At 42.8% G+C, this 20,947-nt stretch overlaps 1 protein-coding gene across 1 annotated transcript in view; it reads left to right on the plus strand.

The window, feature by feature from the left end:
- Positions 1-20,947, plus strand: part of SLX4IP (SLX4 interacting protein) — a 109,842-nt gene that overhangs the window by 68,386 nt on the left and 20,509 nt on the right. Inside the window, exons 5-6 of the mRNA XM_058181465.1 lie at positions 7,672-7,746; positions 14,075-14,163. Of these exons, the coding sequence (XP_058037448.1) occupies positions 7,672-7,746; positions 14,075-14,163 (164 nt within the window). The remainder of the gene's footprint in view (positions 1-7,671; positions 7,747-14,074; positions 14,164-20,947) is intronic.

The raw sequence follows: 20,947 nt of genomic DNA on the forward strand, positions 1-20,947 counted from the left end.
AGTGCCCCTCAGAAGGAAAATTGGAATGTCCCTCAGAAGCATGAAAGGCAGAGCCTTTTTGATCATAGCCTCCCATTGGTGGAACTTTCTCTCAGAAGAGATATAGTTTTTAGCCACCCATAAAATATATATTTCATTTCCAACTGCTTTTAGTTTAAAAGATTATTTTTGTTGTTTTGCCTTTAAAAAAAGCTAATTTAGTTGGATGAATTGGAGAGGTTTGTGCATGTATGTGTGTGTTCTCCTTTTCATCACATAAACTTATTCATATTGACACTTTTCAAAGAGATTTATTTATATTTTCTATGCTGCCTTGAGAGAATATTGTATTCTGAGTACATTCAGGCCCCCTCAAAGAAATAAACGTACCACACAAAATAAAATGAGATCAGAGATTTTTATTTTTTTTTGATTGATCAAATGGGCAGAAAAGTTCCATGCTGAGCTTCTGTAGTTAGAATAGAGATGAAAATTAGAATGAACAGACAAGCTACTGCTTGTGCCTCCATACCACCTATTCTGGATGAAAGAAAGGGATGTAAAGCCTTCTTCCCAATCCAGATGTTAGAAAGATGTGTTAAAGCAATGTGTTGTTTCTATTTGGGAAAAAAGCTGAGCAGCTGGGAGCAAGCTGTGGCTTTCTGCTTGGATGTTAGGAAGTAACACAGTGAAAACATAGGGGCAACACAGTACAAACACATACAGCAGGGGTCTCTAACCTTGGCAACTTTAAGCCTGGCGGACTTCAACTCCCAGAATTCCCCAGCCAGTTGAGTTGAAGTCCGCCAGGCTTAAAGTTGCCAAGGTTGGAGACCCCTGACATACAGTATGTTTTTCAGAAAATAAGTCCCAGTTAGATCATTGCTAACTGACAAATTATAAAAGATTGTACCTTGTGTGTGTGAGGATAGAGTAATACTTGCAGATTCTTGCATGTATTGTTATATTATTTAATCTAGTTGAAAGTGAGACTTTAAGATTGTACAGAGCAGTTAAAAATTAACCATATATTTTAATCTTTACATGTTAGTCTTTCTCTTGTTTTGTGGTCAGATATAATCTTTGGAAGAAGGCTCCTCTGGATTTCTCACAGGGCATTAAAACTGTCTAGGCGTTTAAAGTGAAGCATGTCTGAACGTTTTCCAGCATTAGGACTTAAAAAAGAAAAGAAATAGTCCGGAATGGTAACAGGGAAGGATTTTTTTTAATTAAAAATAATTACAAAAGTGGTGGCATTCGAAGTATAATTTCCTTACCTTTAAACTTTTGATCTGATGTTTAGTAACACATACTGCCCCCTTTTCCCTAAATAAAATTTAATTGCAAACAAAGGAAAGAAGTAAAGTAAGGTTTCTGTCACCCCTACCAAATAGACCAGACCAGGAAATCAACCATAAACCAAGATATACTTAATGTTATCAGAACATACAGTAAATGTCCAGACTGAAATGAGTATTCTGGGAATCGGAGATCTGCAGTGGAGTGAAGTTCATGTCAGAGGAGTCCCAGATTGCATTGTGGACAAGAAAATCACAGAAGGAATGAAGTGGCAATAATTTGCAACAAAACGGTATCAAAATTAGACCTGAAATACAGCCCACCCCCCTCCATGAAATAAATGATTTCACTTTGAAACCAAGGCAAGACAGCAATATTATGGCAATCCAAATCCAACAACAGATGCGGAAGAAGCAGAGGTTGCCCAGTTCAGTGGTTACTTATAATACCTTGTAAATGCAACCCTCACAAAAGACAACCTACCAGTTAAGGGAGACTGGAATGCTGAAGTTGGTAATAAAGCTGCACAAATAATGGGATAACCCATAAAAGGGAAGCAGAAGACAGTTTTGCCAAGAAAGTTCTGACTGCAGCTCACAAACTCCTTAAAAGTACAACTGAAGAACATGAATAAAATCATCAAATCAAACAGATAGGATTTCATCAATATTCCATACGATGCAGTGGATACTGGAGAAAACTCGAGTCAAGAAACGAATAGATTTAATGGATTAGACTGGGTAGATTGCTTCAAGAATACCATTAAAGATGAAGTCATCAAAAATGTCCAAAAAAATATCAAAAGCAAAAGAAAATGAAATGGCTTTTTCCTGATATGCTTACATAGTCAAAGAAAAAAAGTAATATAGACAGAAGAACAATTTCCTGACTATCCCAAGGGTGCTTTTTCAAGAGGGAACTGGACTTTCTGGTTTTTCTTTGAAGACGTTTCACTTCTTTTCCAAGAAGCTTCTGAAGCGAGCTGGAGAAGGTTCTTGGACGAGAAGCGAAACATCTTCAATTAAAAACCAGAAAGTCCTGTTGCCTCTTGAAAAAGCACCTTTGGGACAACCATGACCTGGATGACTGAGAATATCCATAGACATTTACCCAACTAAATACTGACTTTCAGAGAAGAACAGGCAGGAGTCCTACCTAAAGGGACTGAGAACAGTAGTCAAAGGGAAAAGACATGAGATACTTTTTGGAAAATTGCAGATATCAAGGGAAACTTTTTCACAACCCTAAAGCAGTAGAACAAAAGAAGAGAAAGACAGTAAATGCCTATTGGAGAAAGTAAAGATGATCTATGGTTTCCCTCCAGGAAAATGGAAAAATGACTGCTCAGAAGGTTTCAATGTCCCTGACTTAGCCTTTCCCTATTCTGCTTACCCTCAGGGCTCACAGAGTTTAGAGGGAGTGGTTGCCTCTGCCAAATTGCTTCACACTATTAGCAGTCTCTTCATATTCAGAAGGATATTAGTGCTCTATAATACTAATTTCATAGTGATAGAATGCCTTTAAATAGTTTACAGCTTAATAAAGTTAAACTCAGCTGACTGAATTGCCTGGTGGATGCCATGCCCTGAAGCGTCTCTCTTTCTTCTGGCTCGTTCTAAAACTTGCTTAACGTATTATTGTTGCCTCTGTTTATCCCTCTATGTTTCTAGCTAAAGGTCCTGACTGATGATGGGCAACACATGAGGTTTTTATTTATTTATCTATTTGTCACAACAGTATATATAAGCATAAGCATGAAATAACTAAACGATATATAAGCATATATATATAAGCATAAGCATGAAATAACTATACAAATTGGATACAATCATTAGGACAGGAATGGTAGGCACGCTGGTGCTCTTATGCACGCCCCTTACAGACCTCTTAGGAATGGGGTGAGGTCAATAGTAGATAGTCTTTGGTTAAAGCTTTGGGGATTTTGGGAAGAGACTACAGAGTCAGGTAGTGCATTCCAGGCATTAACAACTCTGTTACTGAAGTCGTATTTTCTGCAATCAAGATTGGAACGGTTCACATTAAGCTTAAATCTATTGTATGCTCGTGTATTGTTGTGATTGAAGCTGAAGTAGTCTTCAACAGGAAGGACATTGTAACAGATGATTCTATGAGTTAAACACAGGTCATGTCGAAGGCGGCGGAGTTCTAAATTTTCTAAACCCAGGATTTCAAGTCTGGTGGCATAAGGTATTTTGTTGTGATCAGAGGAGTGGAGAAATCTTCTTGTAAAATATTTCTGGACACGCTCAATTGTATTACAATTAATTAATTAATTAATGCTCAATTGTAATGTCCAAAATGTGGTGTGGGTTCCAGACAGGTGAGTTGTATTCAAGAATTGGTCTAGCAAATGTTTTATATGCTCTGGTTAGTAGTGTAGTGTTTTTGGAGAAGAAGCTACGCAAGATTAAGTTTACACGGCCGCATACATCATTTAGTTCTTTCAATGTGTTTTCTCTAAAAAACATTTCCTTTATTTATTGAGAGTTTTTAGTCCCTGTAGCACATAAAAAGAATACATTTCAAATAATAACGGAGCAAAGACTAGGGTGTACAGCATCTGAAATAGCTGGATTGTAAGGAAGAAAAGGTTCGGTGTTTTGGAAAAGACTGTGGAAAAAGACGCAGGGGTGTGTCAAGGAGAAAACAACTTTGAGATCACGACAGGCCTCCATAGGCCTATTTTGTGGTTTTGGAGAAGACTTTGCTGAACTTAGAACAGAATGATTCAGGTGCCAGATTTTGCTGAGATGTGAACACCTGCCAGACCACTCCAGATAACTCAGCCGCTGAAAGGCATTTTCCCAGGCTCCCAGGTGAATGGTCTCTAATAGCCGTGGGAGACAGCTTTCCCTTGTTGTATGCTATACCACAGACTCTTACCGGGCAACCACATGGATGATCAAATCATCAGCAAATATGTGTTGCTAGTGTGCTTATGGAGAAGGCTACCAATCGAGGTGGGGAGATCTCAGGAACTGCTTTTAAAAAAATAGGACTTAAGAGGGCCACCAGCTGGAGCCTGGTGAAAAAACATTTAGAATGACATTTCTGGTTTCAGGAATTTATTAAATCCCACATCTGAATAGAATTTTGGTAGAAAAACAGCTGCTGGTTATTTGCCTCTATCCCTTTATTAGGGCATTCAGAAATCCTTTCTTTTTTATTGTTTAATTTTATTTGGACTGAATGATCAAACATTAAAAACTTTAAAAATCCCAAACCTACATAGATAAAATGTTTTTTTAAAAAATCCTTGACTATATGTTGCAGTTCGTTCCGAAATCAATCAATGAAATTAGAAGTACTTGCTATCCATCACATTTTTCAAAAGCTCTTGTTGATTTTAATTTTTTAATAAAAAGTTGCTATTTAATGACTCTCTTTTTGAATCTAATTTTCTCAATTTTGATAAAATACCATAGCTTAAAATGGTGGAGGAAATTTCAGAGACTGTTGCAGCTGCTTTTGCAGTAATTCTGATCTGTATGTCCCAAAAGTGCTTTTTCAAGAGCAACTGGACTTTCTGGTTTTTCTTTGAAGACGTTTCGCTTTTCATCCAAGAAGCTTCTTCAGCTCTTTGAGAAAGCACCTTTGGAACAACCATGACCTGGATGACTGAGAATCTCCATCGATACTTTGATCTTTAGAAAAGCTAATGTGGTTGATGGAAATGGTTGAAGGGTTGAACTTGGATGGGGGAGGTGCAGATTCCATTCCCTACTGCAATGTTTCTCAACCTTGGCAATTTGAAGATGTGGGGACTTCAACTCCCAGAATTCTCCAGCCAACAAGCTGGCTGGAGAATTCTGGTAGTTGAAGTCCACACATCTTCAAGTTGCCAAAGTTGAGAAATACTGCCCTACTAGAATTGGAATATAGTCATTGTCAGTCTGCATCCGGGTCTTTCCAGTTACAGCACAAAACATGCCAAAATCATAGGGTGAGGCTGTTGATCAGCACAGTTTAATTTTCTGATTTAACCAGGGGTGTGAACAGACTGATGAAGGCCTTTGTCTGCAGTTGTCATTCCTGAGGCTGTTTTCCAAATGAAATTTGGAATCATATCAGCGAATTCCAACTCTTACCCCACCACCATCTCCAGGGTGTAGATTATCTACTTTCCTTTTAAGTCTACATGCTAATATAAATAGTTTGTTTTGATAGAAGCTGTCCAAATTTTGGTGGGTATTTTTAACTATTTTAAAATGACAATGGAAACATCAGTTTTTCACATGATTTCAGCAAAAATGTTTTCAGTGACAGAAATGTACATGATGCTCTAAGAGGTGCCAATCGGAAGAGAAGATATCTAAAAATAATATCTCGTAGGGTTAGAGTCAGTATAAATATATTTATTTCTGATCCAAAGGTGTGAAATTATTACCATGCTTCTTTTGAGCACATAGTTGTGTACATCACAAGCTACATTTTCACATTAATGGAGCCATTCCTTCCATAATAAGAATGACCAGGAACGTTCTTGACCATTCTGTTCAAATGTGCTTGGGAAAAACCATTGCAATTATATTTCAAAATTTTAGAATATACAAACCTTTGCTTTTTCCTTCTTTCTGCAACTATTATATTGCTCCTTTGGAATAAGACTTACAAGTCTGTACAGACCTTCTTTCATTTCAGTTAACAAATTAAACTGAAACAGACAAAATTGTCTTCTTCTCCATGTGTGTCCTCCCCCTTTTGGCATTTAATCATATAACCAGATGAAGAACTACAGGAATTCAAAATTACCAGCTCTTTTTAAAATGTTCCCTTGGCGTCATGAAAATATTAACTTCATGAACCTGGTTTGTAATTTATGTGACCTTTATGGTCTTGGTTTTATTCCGCCAGTCTTGGTTGTTCAGTTGTGCTGTCCCATAATTCCAAATATTCAGGAGTACAGCATAGCAGATTAGATAGTCAGGAAAACAATAGACATGAAATCAAAGGTTTTTCAGAGACAAAAGCTTTTGTTTGACAACTAACTTGTAAAGTAATGTAGGGGCAATTATCTGAGTCAGAAAGAGAGAGAAATTACTGTCTGGTATTGGCTCATAAAGAAAGGAATTGCCAGGAGAATTGGAAATCTGAGTTGGAGAGAAAGCTTGTGAGGATACTCCTTTCATCCTTCATCTTTGTCCAAACCAGGGCATTGATGCCGTGACACTTAAGAGACATTTTTGGCTCCACTAAAACTTTACCAGTTTTAGCCTACTGAGACTGGATTTTATAGAACCGAGCAAAGCTACATTTCCAAGTCAGGATTACTATAGCAAGGCCATGGAATTAAGGTTTCTTTCAGAATAAAGGATGCAGAAATTCCATAGACCTGTATGAAGTCTATAAACATTATTTTGATCATTTCAGGATTCCATTACAAAATCTTAAAGTGCATTTCATCCTAGCTTGATTCTTTCCAGACTAGCTGAACTTGTCCAAAGAAAATGTAGCTTTTTTGAACCAAACTATGCAAAGGAGTGGCAAAGGGGTATTTTTTTCAGAGTAAAACAACGGGATTAAATGCTAAAGAACAGAGCATATCTTTCATTCAATTATTCATGGCACTAATGTTCAGCAGATCTTGAAGTTCCTCTGCATAAAACACCGGAAGTCTAAAAAAAAAAAAAAGCCAATTATTGTATTTCTGTTATTCCAGTGTAATATAGAATAAACTGCAAAGTCACCTTTCAATAGTGTAATATGATCAAGTGTTTTAAAAATTCTTTTTTTGAGCGATAGCTTGGGTGCTCTGGCTTATAAAAAGAAGCAAATCAATAATTGTATAAAAATATTCTACAATATTTTTTTGCAATACTGTACCAGTCTGAACCAAAATGGCTTTTTTTTTTAAAAAAAATGACAACAATAAGTGTGTTTGGAAATATTTTAACACAACTTTATGATACTTTATTTTCGTGGAAATGGCCTCCAACATTTTTATGATCTCTCTTTTTTTCCCTACAGAGTATGTTAAGTCCATGTATTTTAAGTTAATCTAAAGGAGGATTCATATATGGAATTTATTATTTAAAAAAAAAGCAAAAGGTTTGCTCCGTTGCTTAAAGATAGATTGTGCCAAGAATTGTGACATGTGAGAAAGTGGCATTTGGCAGGGCTGGAGTTGAGTGATATAAGGAATGGATAAAAGGTTGTAGCTTATAACTGGTTCTCAAGCCTGCGCTGGAAAATTTGAACATGCAATTTTAGATTTCGTGGCTAGAGTTAAGGTAACAATTCACATAGCTAGCATACTTTTAAAAATGTATTTAGTTAATTTTAATTGTGTTTTTGTATTTGAATGTTAATCCAGACACATACTTGATAAACCTGTGTTGCCCATATAAAACCTGCCTTGCTTTTATGTTGCAGCGGATGAATTTCACATTTCAGCTTACTTTGTCAAAAGATGGGCTAATCTGCGATGTATCGGACAACGGCACGGTGGTAAGCTACCTATGTTTCCCTCTCTGAGTACTTTGGAGAAATAAGGTGCAAAAGCTACGCTTGGACCAATGGTATCCTTCAACAAACTATGTGTGGTGCAGAAAGATTTCAGGGATTCTTGGTGTTCTCTGGGCTTGCTTGTTTTCTTGTAGATGTTTCATTACCCAAACTAGGTATCATCAGTTCTAGCGCCTAGTTACCTAGGACCCCTCATTTTTACCCTGAGCTACAAATATTCTCCTTTATTGGCAGAAAGATTTCTGTTCTTCTCTTTCTATTGCTTGACCATAACTTGCTGATGGTTTCCTGGATGGAAACCGCTATGTAAGAGTATTTAGTTGTTCTGTTCTCTTACAAATAAATTAAAAGGCACTTATAATGCCAGTTTGTCTTGGCAACAGAACTGAAAGGAAGCATCCTCTAGCTTTTATTACCAGGTTTTTTGAGTAAGGGCCACTAGGAAGGTACATCCTCTACCGAAGATGGGGTTTGGGGGGAGCATGCTGACTTATCCATAGTTCAGGAACAGAATTACGAAAGAGAGTTGTTTCTCTTTTTATATCAGAAAGAACAATAAGGTTCAGTTGCTAATTGGCCACCGCCTTCCAGTTGAAACATTTGATATCTCAAGCAGGCATTTTAGGTCATATCAACTGACTTGACATTCATTCTAATCACAGGTATACTCTAAATAAATTAAATATTTCATGTTCATTCTCTCTCTCTCTCTCTCTCTCTCTCTCTCTCTCTCTCTCTCTCTCTCTCCCTCCTCCCTCTCTTACACACACATATTTGCTTCCCTTTTTTGAAGAAGCTTACTTCTTTGATTGGGGCAAATGTTTGTGTTATGAATTTCCTGCTGCTATTTTATTCCATGATATTTACTTACTAATTAGTTCTGTGAAAGAGTAATTGGCCCAGACTCCCTGCAACAATGGCTTGGCTCAGCATTTTATTGAGTCTTTGAATTCTGAATCAGTAGAGGTTGCCCTGTGAGTCAGGCATATTGTCACAGGATAGTTCAAATATCTGCCACAGACAGCTTTTGTTTATCTTTTGAAATGATGTCATTGGACCTGATCGCTTTTCATATTTTTGTACCCAAGGAAGTCTAGAAGGGTATGACATCAAATCTTAGGCTGCCAAAAATAAAATGTTTGGAGCAGTTAATTGTTTGGCTGAAAACTTGCTTGAATCCCATTAAATATGGTATTTACAGTATTGTGAACATTTGTTAAGTCTATTGGATGTGTAATCTCTACTTTGATAACACCTTAAATCATGCCCATTCTGCACCATTGCGTTTAAGCTCAGTACTTTGGGATGAGATTGTCTTGGGAATCATATACCCCATATATGGGGTATATGATTATACATATATACATACACACACACACACACACACACACAATATATATATACCCCATATATATCATTTGACATTCTATGTATATTGCCATCATATGTCTTAACTGGTCCCTTTAGGACCTACCCTTAAAAAAGTAGCAAAGACCATATTTACTTATATGGCTTTTCCTTAAAGTGGATTTAAATTCTGATGCTTTAAACCTTACTATAATCTGTGATGGTTTTCCAACATTTTTATCATGCTTTGACTTATAGCAACATAAGAAACTACTTTTTTGAAACTCCAGAATAACACTAAAATGATTTTGTGAGTTGGCCTACTACCATTCTGTTTAAGATGTAATAAAACCTCTGCAGGATTCAGCATAGGATTTCTCTGGAATATATCTTCTTTTTTTTTATGGGATGGAGAGTTGTTTCTGTTTTCATTATGATTGGCACAACAGTGCAATGTCTCAGTGGTTAAGGTCAGTGGTGAGATTCAAGTAATTTAACAACCGGTTCTCTGCCCTAATGATTTCTTCCAACAACCAGTTTGCCAAACTGCTCAGAAAATTAACAACCGGTTCTTCCGAAGTGGTGCGAACTGGCTGAATCCCACCACTGGTTAAGGTGTTGAGCTTGTAAACTAGATAGCCAACAACCAGAGTTTGAGACTCAAGTGCCATGCGATGGGTGCCCATCTTCACTTAGCTCCTGCCCACCTGCCCACTTGAAAGCATGCGAGTGCAAGTAGATAAATAGGTGTCACTTTGGTGGGGAGGAAATAGTGCTCTACAGTCTTGCTGGCCACATGACCATGAAAGTGTTTTCAGAGAACGCTGGCTCATGACCTTGAAAAAGAAATTAGTGCCACCCCCCTACTATTCACTAAGGCTGCATTACTATTACTATTAGTCTTCTCATCATTCCTATTACCCACCTCCTCCCACTTATGACTGCATGACTGTAACTTTGTTGCTTGTATCCTTACAGTTTATATTGATTGTTTCCTAGTATGATTTGATTGCTTATTTGTACCCTATGACTATCATTAAGAGTTGTACCTTATGATTCTTAATAAATATATCTTTTCTTGTTAAGTAGATAGGGCATTTAAGTTTTTTAGATAGGGCATTTTTAAGGGGTGGGAGGGTTAGGGCGGGTGTTGGGGGTAGCCCGTCGGGAGGGAAACCAGTCCCTGCGCGCGCTCGTGGCGATTATTTAGTGGGTTCGGAGGTTATGGGGGGGGGAATGTGTTCCTTTTTGTGAGGGTGGTTCCATTTGCACGGTAAGTGGGAGGGGCAGATATGGCGGAAGGGGGGATCGACGGGGTCTAGGGGTCACGCGTCGATGTCTGCAAGCGATCGCGTGCCCCGATCCTCTGACTTTTCCCGTTCCCTCGGATGGTCAAGACCCTCAGAGCCTGGGCCTCGCCTGATGTTATGCAACGCACGGTCCGTGGCCAATAAGGCCCCTAATACACGATCTTATCCAGGGGGCGCCGGATCTTATAGGCGTTACGGAGACCTGGTTGGGCACTGAAGGGGCGTGCCCTGGTCGAAATGTGCCCACCGGGTTTCCGTGCATTCCATCAGCCGAGGCCCAGGGTAGGGGTGGGGGTGGCGGTTGCTATTAAAGAGAGTCTAGAGCCGAGGGAGACCACTGTACCTCAGATTGCCGGGTGTGAATCCTCTTGTGAGATGGGGTCATAGGTGTCAGATGGGCTTGCTGGTCACGTACCTGGCTCCTTGCTGCGTGACAGCTGCCCTGCCTGAGCTCCTGGAGGTGCTTGCCGGGGTGGCAGTGGAGACCCCCAAACTTTTAGTTATGGGGGACTTTAACTTGCCATCTGCCGGCTCGTCATCGACAGTGGCTCGGGAGTTCATGGCTTCCATGACGGCCTTGGACCTGACTCAAGTAGTTGATGGCCCCACTCACATCGGGGGTGGCACTCTGGATCTTATTTTTATCTCTGGTCAGTGGTTGAAGGATCTGGATTTGAGAGATGTAGTCATAGAACCTTTGTCATGGTCAGATCACTCTCTCCTTCGCCTGGACTTTCTGACCGCCACTCAACACCGCAGGGAGACGGATAGGACTAGGACCTACCTAGTGGCACTGAGGGAAGCGAGGCGTTGCTACGCCTCCTCCCTCATTGCGTCGGCAGATAACCGCCCAGCCGCCCTTTTTCGGGTGACCCGTTCCCTCCTTCACCAGGGGGAGCGGGATGACCCGTTGCAGGGACGTGCTGAGGAGTTTAACGGTTATCTATACGATAAAATCGTTCAGCTCCGAGACGGTCTAGACCAAAATTGCGGCGATTCAGATGAGGCGTCTGAGGGTGGTCTTGGTGACATTTGTTGGGATGAGTTTGACCCTGTGGCTCCCGAGGACATGGACAGGTTGTTGGGTAGGCTGAATGCCACCACGTGTTTACTGGACCCGTGCCCTCCTGGCTGGTGCTGGCCACCAGGAGGTGACACGAGGCTGGCTCCAGGCGATTACGAGTGCCTCCTTGTTGGAGGGAGTCTTCCGCCGCCTTGAAAGAGGCGGTGGTGAGGCCCTCCTCAAGAAGCCTCCTGACCCGGCTGTCTTAGGTAATTATCGTCCGGTCTCCAACCCGCTCGCGAAGGTTGTAGAGAGTATGGTGGCATATCAGTTTCTCTGCACCTGGATGAAACTGTCTATCTAGACCTGCTCCAGTCCGGTTTCCGCCCGGTTACAGCACGGAGACGGCTTTGGTCGCAGGATGATCTCTGAGGGCCAGGGATAGGGGTTGTTCCTCTGCCCTGGTCCTATTAGACCTCTCAGCGGCTTTCGATACCATCGACCATGGTATCTTGCTGCGCGGTTGGGGATTGGGAGTGGAGGCACCGCATCGGTGGTTCTCCTCCTATCTCTCCGACCGGTCGCAGACGGTGTTGACAGGGGCAGAGGTCGGCCCCGAGGCGCCTCACTTGTGGTGCCGCAGGGGTCGATTCTCTCGCCTTCTGTTCAACATCTATATGAAGCCGCTGGGTGAGATCATCAGTGGCTTCGTGTGAGGTACCAGCTGTACGCTGATGACACCCAGTTGTATTTTTCCACACCGGCCACCCCAATGAAGCTATCAAGTGCTGTCCCGGTGTTTGGAGGCCGACGGGTCTGGATGGGGAGAAACAGGCTCAAGCTCAATCCTCCAAGACTGAGTGGCTGTGGATGCCGGCATCCCGGCACAGTCAGCTGAGTCCTCGGCTGACTGTTGGGGCGAGTCATTGGCCCCGGCGGAGAGGGTGCGCAATCTGGGCGTTCTCCTGGATGAACGGCTGTCTTTGAAGACCATTTGACGGCCGCCTCCAGGAGAGCTTTCACCAGGTTCGCCTGGTGCGCCAGTTGCGCCTTTCTAGACCGGGATGCCTTATGCACGGTCACCACGCCTCGTGACGCCTCGCCTGGATTACTGCAATGCTCTCTACATGGGGCTCCCTTGAGGGGCATCCGGAGGCTTCAGTTGGTCCAGAACGCGGCTGCGCTGGTGATAGAGGGAGCCCTCGGGCTCCCGTGTTACACCTATCCTGCGCAGACTGCACTGGCTACCTGTGGCCTTCCGGTGCGCTTCAAGGTGTTGGTGACAATCTTTAAAGCGCCCATGGCATAGGGCCGGGCTATTTACGGGACCGCCTACTGCTTCCAAATACCTCTCACCGACCGTGCGCTCCCACAGAGAGGGACTCTCAGGTGCCGCCAGCTAGGCAGTGCTGCCTGGCGACACCCAGGGAAGGGCCTTCTGTGGGGCTCCCACCTCTGGAACGAACTCCCCCAGGACTTCGCCAACTTCCGGACCTCCGAACCTTTCGTCATGAGCTTAAACGCACTTATTCATCTGCGCGGGACTGGATTAGATTTTAAAGTTATTGGTTTTAAGGGGTTTTTTATTATTTATATTGTTTTTAAATTAGGCAATAGAATAAGTTTTTTAATTGTTGTTTTTTAATTTGTATTTATATGTATTTTAACTGCCTGTGAACCGCCCTGAGTCCTTAGGGAGATAGGGCGGTATATAAATTTGAAAAATAAAATAAATAAAAAAAAAAAGTACACTGAGAGCATATGCACCAAGACAAATTTCTTGTGTGTTCAATCACACTTGGCCAATAAAGAATTCTGTTCTGTTCTGTTTTGTTCTGTTCTATTCTACAGTCGGCAATGACTAGCGGAGTAAAATCCTTTCTTTTCCTTTCCATGATTCTGGCAGGGGAAGCCTTGGAGCTAACTGCTTTTTGGGTTGCTGTTAATATTATTATTAAGAGTGGGCATTTGTTACAGTCACAACATCACCTTTCATTCCATTAGCTTGTTAGAGTCTAGTTCTAATACTATACCATATTAACGTTGTGTTTAAAGTTCCTATCTGCCCCAGTCTTTGCTCACTGAAAGATGTACAGTATTGTTGGTGTACCAGTACCTAGGCCTGCTAACAGTGAAAATCAATAAATACCACAAAGAAATGAAAATAAATACAATTAAAACTAGGCAAATATCTTTGTATTTGCCATAAAACAAATGGTTATAGGAATTCATGAGAATATGACATCAATCATTTGGTTTCTTGTTTTGCGTCTCTCCTTGCCATCATAGGTGAGAAGATACTATCTGCCATCAAACTTGCAGAAAGATTGACATAAAAGTATTTTTAAAATATTTGGGGAAAAAATTGTTGTAAGATAGAACTGGAATAGGAGAAAAACCAGCCAAGAATTTGTGTATATTCCAATGGAAAAATATTGGCGATTGTTTTTTTTCAAATTTAGTTCTTGACTTTAATCATTTTTGCCTGTCCACCAAAAAAAAAAAGGGGGGGGGATTATGGAACTCAATTGACCAAAAAAAGGGGTTACAGTGTTTAAAAACCTAAAGGATTAGATAATATAGAAAGTGCTTCTGAAGTTTCATTATGTTAAAAAGCTTCCAAAATGTATATGTTCTTATACTTATACAGAATTGCGTGTATTTCCGGATCGTTTTGTGATTTATGTCTCAAGATTTGAACCCGATCCATCTTCTTGGGTCAAAGAAAGTGTGGCATTGGTATGTATGAAAAATACTAACAAATAGTGTATTTTACAGCATTTTCGTTAGAAACGTGGGTGGCTTCATGTTAGCCTTTGCCATTCATGGATTCTTGGCATGTGGTTGGGATGGAAAATTTTACATAAATTCTTGAGCCAAGTGATTTAAAAATTGGATAGAAAAATTGTTCTTTGAATTCACAAGCTTCACACCCAGAAAAGAAAGTGAGTTTCTGGTAAGTATTGTTACTGAATTCAAATTATCCTTTAAAGGTGCAGAATAAAGAACATCATAAAGGCATATTTCAAATATGAATGATATAAATTAATATATTGTTGCCATCCATACAAAATTAAGTACTTTTCATCTTTTTTTTACTTATGGATGCATTCTTTTGGAGCATTCATTTGTTCTGCTGTATTTCATTATTAATATTATTCATCAGACAGTCAGTCAGACTGGATTTAGCATTTTTATCTACCTATCGAGTCCACCCCAAGGACCTGGGATAGGCAATTGTTGATATTTTATGGTGTTTAGAGGTATTGGCGCAAGATGTAAGCTGTTTCGAGTAAAGCTGCCTTTCCAATTGACTGATGGTGAATTTATCAATGCCAATGGTGTTCAGTTTTGGGATTGCACCCAATGTGCCTATTACTATTGGTACTACCTCTGCTTTCTTTTGCCACAGTTGCTCTATTTCTACTTGCAGTTCTTTGTATTTTGTTATCGTCTCCAGTTCTTTCTCTTTTATTGTGCTGTCTCCAGGCACTGCCACATCTATGTATTGTACTATCAAGCCTTTATTGACTTACTTATCAACAATGGTTAAGTATGACATGTTATACCCATCTGTTTGAATTCTAAAATCCCAGAGTACTTCATTTTCTTTGATTTTCTCTATTTTATAGTTCCACCAGTTCTTGCTTGCAGGCAACTGGTAATTCTTGCAAATATTTCAATGTGTTGTTATTGTTGCTGCTGCTGCTGCTGTTTTGTTAGATTTGCTAGGGTTGGACACATGGATTAGACTGCAACTGTCCAGCTCTTAAAGATACTAAAGTGAGAGAATTAGTCTTCATCTGAGCTGACATTTCTTTTAATAAATCAGACTATTCATTTCATAAAGTCACTGTCAGGCCTGGAAGCCATCTTTTGCTTTAGGCCTTCAGACCTGCCATGTTTACTACTGTCGGAAACTGGGAGGGGGGATTGATTGGAGGACGGGTGATATATAGGAATAACATTCCTTTCTCAGAAAGTCAAGAACAACTTGCCCTGCACCTGGAGGGCTGGAAATGGGAGGCCTCTCCAGTTGGGACGGTGGTTTGATTGGACTATGACTTGTGGGCGTTGGGCAGGGACTTGAAATTTCCTTTGGGTGGGGAAAACCTGGAAACTTTCAGAGATTCGGGTTTTCCCAGATGTGTCAATGTGACATCTCTAATAAAATGTAACTTTGAGGAAACTCAAGCCTCGGAGGTTTATTTCGCGGGGTGTGTTACTTGGAACCCTGACAGTCACTTGGCCTGTTGGCCACCTAGTACGTAGTTGTTGGCGCTTTAACCAAGCACAGGGAAAATTAAAGATATTTCAGATCTAGTTTTGTTTAATTGGGTTATAAAATCTCAAGATACCAGCCACTGTACAGCCCTTAGGAAGAAAAATGATTCCTTTTTATTTTCTTGGCAACAATGCAGTCCTGATTTGCCATTGTCTTCTACCAAGGTGTGGTTTCAAGCTTTTCAATCCAATTTGTCCTCTTGGAATTTCCTGGTTATCTCTCCTCCAAGCAGTAGCCAAGCCAATTTCTTTTCTTTTTAAAGTTCATCCAAGGTCATCTGAAATTGCCATCATAGGAATAATTAACTTCAGGAAACAGCTTTGCATTGATGCTTTTCCCCATGGGATCTGAACACCGGACTGTGCTGCCATATCCACATGGATGAATAGAGGATCTCGATGACATTAGAACACAATAGACTCCCAGATTTTTAAATACAGGTAGTTCTTGACATACCACCACAACTGAGCCCAAAATTTATCTTGTAAATACATGCCAGTTGCCAAGCACCCAAATTTTGATCATGTAACCATGGGAATGCTGCAACTGTCATAAGTGTAAAAAACAATCAAGTCACTTTTTTCAGTGGTTTAACTTTGAACAGTCAATAAGCAAATGGCTGCAATTCGAGGTCTATCTGTGTTGAAAGGGTATTTGGGTACCTCTAGATTCCCTGTTGCCTCACTGTATGGCCTCATTTCAGGGTGCTCAGGACTGTATTGCTAAACGTCTATGGAGATTCTCAGTCATCTGGCTGGATCATGGTTGTCTCAAAGGTGCTTTTTCAAGAGGCAACTGGACTTGTTTTTTTTTAAAAGATGTTTCGCTTCTCATCCAAGAAGCTTCCTCAGCTCTGACTGGATGGTTGCGAATGGAAGCTCCACTCCCATCTGCACTACTCAGGATAAACCTCCAGGTGGCCTCAACGACTCTCTAAAAGAATGCAAATGACCAGCTGTCTGCAAAGAATGTTAACCCTTCCATCCTCCACCCTCCTTTCAGAGCTAAAGAAGCTTCTTAGAGGAGAAGTAAAATGTCTTCAAAGAAAACAAGAAAGTCCAGTTGCCTCTTTTATTTATTTATTTATTTATTATTCACACTTTTATACCGCCCTATCTCCCTAGGGACTCAGGGCGGTTTACAGCCATATAAAAAACATAGATATATACAGAGTAAAACATTAATTTAAAAAACTTATTACATAGGCCGAATATTTAAAATAGAGATATAAATAATAAAACCCCATTTAAAACCAAATTTAAAATGTAAACATATAAAAATTTAAAATTCTAGTCCAGTCCTGGGCAGATAAATAGATGTGTCTTAAGTTCGCGGTGGAAGGTTCGAAGGTCAGGAAATTGGCGAAGTCCTGGGGGGAAGCTCGTTCCAGAGGGTGGGAGCCCCCACAGAAAAGGCCCTTCCCCTGGGTGTCGTCAGTCGGCACTGCCTGGCCGACGGCACCCTGAGGAGTCCCTCTCTGTGAGAGCGCACGGGTCGGTGAGAGGCATTCGGTGGCAGCAGACGGTCCCGTAAGTAGCCCGGCCCTATGCCATGGAGCGCTTTGAAGATCATTACCAAAACCTTGAAGCGCACCCGGAAGGCCACAGGCAGCCAGTGCAGTCTGCGCAGGAGAGGTGTTACGTGGGAGCCACGAGGGGCTCCCTCTATCACCCGCGCAGCCGCATTCTGAACTACCTGGAGTCTCCGGGTGCTCCTCAAGGGGAGCCCCATGTAGAGAGCATTGCAGTAATCCAGACGAGATGTCACGAGAGCATGAGTGACCGTGCATAGGGCATCCCGGTCTAGAAAGGGGCGCAACTGGCGAACCAGGCGAACCTGGTAAAAAGCTCTCCTGGAGACGGCCGTCAAATGGTCTTCGAAAGACAGCCGTCCATCCAGGAGGATGCCCAAGTTGCGCAACCTCTCCATTGGGGCCAATGACTCGCCCCCAACAGTCAGCCGCGGCTGCAGCTGACTGTACCGGGATGCCGGCATCCACAGCCATTCCGTCTTGGAGGGATTGAGCTTGAGCCTGTTTCTCCCCATCCAGACCCGTACGGCTTCCAGACACCGGGACAACACTCGATAGCTTCGTTGGGGTGGTCCGGTGTGGAAAAGTACAGCTGAGTGTCGTCAGCGTACAGCTGGTACCTCACACCGAAACCACTGATGATCTCACCCAGCGGCTTCATATAGATGTTGAACAAGAGGGGCGAGAGAATCGACCCCTGAGGCACCCCACAAGTGAGGCGTCTCGGGGCCGACCTCTGCCCCCCTGTCAACACCGTCTGCGACCGATCGGAGAGATAGGAGGAGAACCACCGATAAATGGTGCCTCCCACTCCCAATCCCTCCAACCGGTGCAGCAGGATACCATGGTCGATGGTATCAAAAGCCGCTGAGAGGTCTAATAGGACCAAGGCAGAGGAATAACCCTATCCCTGGCCCTCCAGAGATCATCCACCAACGCGACCAAAGCCGTCTCAGTGCTGTAACCGGGCCGAAAACCGGACTGGAACGGGTCTAGATAGACGGTTTCCTCCAGGTACTGGGGTAGCTGACATGCCACCACACTCTCTACAACCTTCGCCGCGAAGCGAAGGTTGGAGACCGGACGATAATTACCTAAAACAGCTGGGTCCAGGGAAGGCTTCTTGAGGAGAGGCCTCACCACCGCCTCTTTCAAGGCGGCCGGAAAGACCCCCTCCAACAAAGAAGCATTCGTAATCCCCTGGAGCCAGCCTCGTGTCACCTCCTGTGCGGCCAGCACCAACCAGGAGGGACACGGGTCCAGTAAACATGTGGTGGCGTTCAACCTACCCAGCAACCTGTCCATGTCCTCGGGAGCCACAGGGTCAAACTCATCCCAAATAGTCTCAACAAGACGGCTCTCTGACATCCCGCCTGGATCTACCCAATTTTGGTCCAGGCCGTCCCGAAGCTGAACGATTTTGTCGTATAGATAACCACTAAACTCCTCAGCACGTCCCTGCAACAGGTCATCTCGCTCCCCCTGTTGAAGGAGAGAGCGAGTTACTCGAAACAGGGCGGCCGGGCAGTTATCTGCCGACGCAATGAGGGAGGAGACGTAGCAACGTCTCGCTTCCCTCATTGCCACTAGGTAGGTCCTAGTATAGGACCTAACTAGTGTCCGATCAGCCTCCGAACGACTGGACCTCCAGGAACTCTCTAGGCATCTTCTCCGGCATTTCATCCCCCTCAGCTCCTTGGAGAACCAGGGAGCTGGTTGAGACCTACGCCGGGTCAGAGGCCGCAAAGGCACGACACGGTCCAAGGCCCCCGCCGCGGCCCGTTCCCAAGCCGCAACAAGTTCCTCGGCCATGCCGTGAGCCAGGCCCTCAGGAAACGGCCCAAGCTCCGTCTGGAACCTCTCCAGGTCCATCAGGCACCTGGGACGGAACCAACGTATTGGTTCCATCTCCCTGCGGTGTTGAGTGGCGGTCAGAAAGTCCAGGCGAAGGAGAGAGTGATCTGACCATGACAAAGGTTCGATGACTAAATCCTTCAAATCCAGATCCTTCAACCACTGACCAGAGATGAAAATCAAATCCAGTGTGCCACCCCCACTGTGAGTAGGGCCATCAACTACTTGAGTCAGGTCCAAGGCCATCATGGAAGCCGTGAACTCCCGAGCAACTGAAGATGACATGCCGGTCGATGGCAAGTTAAAGTTTCCCATGGCAATAAGTCTGGGGGTCTCCACCGCCACTCCAGCAAGCACCTCCAGGAGCTCGGGCAGGGCTGCTGTCACGCCGCAAGGAGCCAGGTACGTGACAAACAAGCCCATCTGACATCTATGACCCCACCTCACAAAGAGGGATTCACACCCGGCAATCTGAGGTACAGTGGTCTCCCTCGGCTCCAGACTCTCTCTAATCACAACCGCCACCCCCCCACCCCTACCCTGGGCCCTCGGCTGATGGAATGCTTGGAAACCCGGTGGGCACATTTGAACAAGGGGCACACCCCCTTCTGCGCCCAACCAGGTCTCCGTAACGCCCATAAGGTCCGCGGCACCCCCCTGGATAAGATCATGAATTAGGGGGGCCTTATTGAACACGGACCGTGCGTTGCACAGCATCAGCCGAAGGCCCGGGCTCTGAGGGTCTTGACCATCCGGGAAACGGGAGAAGTCTGAGGGCTCGGGGCGCGCGATCGCCTGCAAACATCGAGCGCCCCCCCCATAGAACGATATGAGCCCCCACTTCCGCCACTTTCCTCTTGAAAAAGCACCTTTGGGTCAGGACTATATTCATATGTCTTCTCAGTCTGATTGAGCTTTATGCTGATCAAGGAAACAAAAGCTTAGGTTTGTTGGAGAGGATAAAGAAGTTCTTCTGTTTACCTCTTGAAGGCCCTGACTGAAGAAAGAGCACACGCCTTATTCCTTTCTCTTTGATTCTTTGTGCCTGATTTTCTGCGCACGATGAGTACTGTGGCATTCACTTTTGACTTGTTTCTGAGGGTGCAAAAGGCTTAATATTCACAGGGATAATGACCTTGGATATAAAATACACGTCTGTTGCTTGGGAGAAAAATATGACAAATTCAATCAAAATATTGAATGCAGAAACGTCACAGTGACAGCAAAGGTGTTATCAGGTTTGTGGTTTTCTCATTTATGGCCGTGAGAGCCAAGTCATCAGAAAGGCTGAACAAAGAAAAATGGTTGTCTTTGAATTGTGGTGCTGAAGAAAATAGTTTAGAGCATCATGGACAGCAGCAACAAATAATTAAATACTAGATGAAAGTAAACCAGACTTTTCATTGGAAGCACTAATAATGAAGCTAAAGCTTATATATGTTGGACATATAATTTGAAAGAAACAGCCACTGGAGGAGACCATGATGCTGGGAAAAATGAAAGTATAAAGAAGAGCCCAACTGAAGACAAGGTGGTTAGCTAAGGTCACTGAAGATACAACAAATAACAAGCTAAGGAAGAATTAGCTACTGGCAGAAATCCTTGACAAAACATTGGTTCCCAAAGAGTTGAAGCAATTAAAAGACTGAACAATGTACAACCCCATATGTAGGCTTAGAATTTTGAAATGTAAAACATTAAAAAAAATATTTTTTCTGTTTTACATTTTAGATTCTGTTTCTTCGGTGCTTCTACTATTTATTACATCCTTTTTTGCACTTTGTGGTTAGTAACTGCTGAGTGTACGATGTTCCAGAAAAGGGCTGTCAAACACAGCTCGGATGTATCCTGCT

Source organism: Ahaetulla prasina, chromosome 1 (genome assembly GCF_028640845.1).
Source record: "Ahaetulla prasina isolate Xishuangbanna chromosome 1, ASM2864084v1, whole genome shotgun sequence".
NCBI classification, from domain to species: Eukaryota; Metazoa; Chordata; class Lepidosauria; order Squamata; family Colubridae; genus Ahaetulla; species Ahaetulla prasina.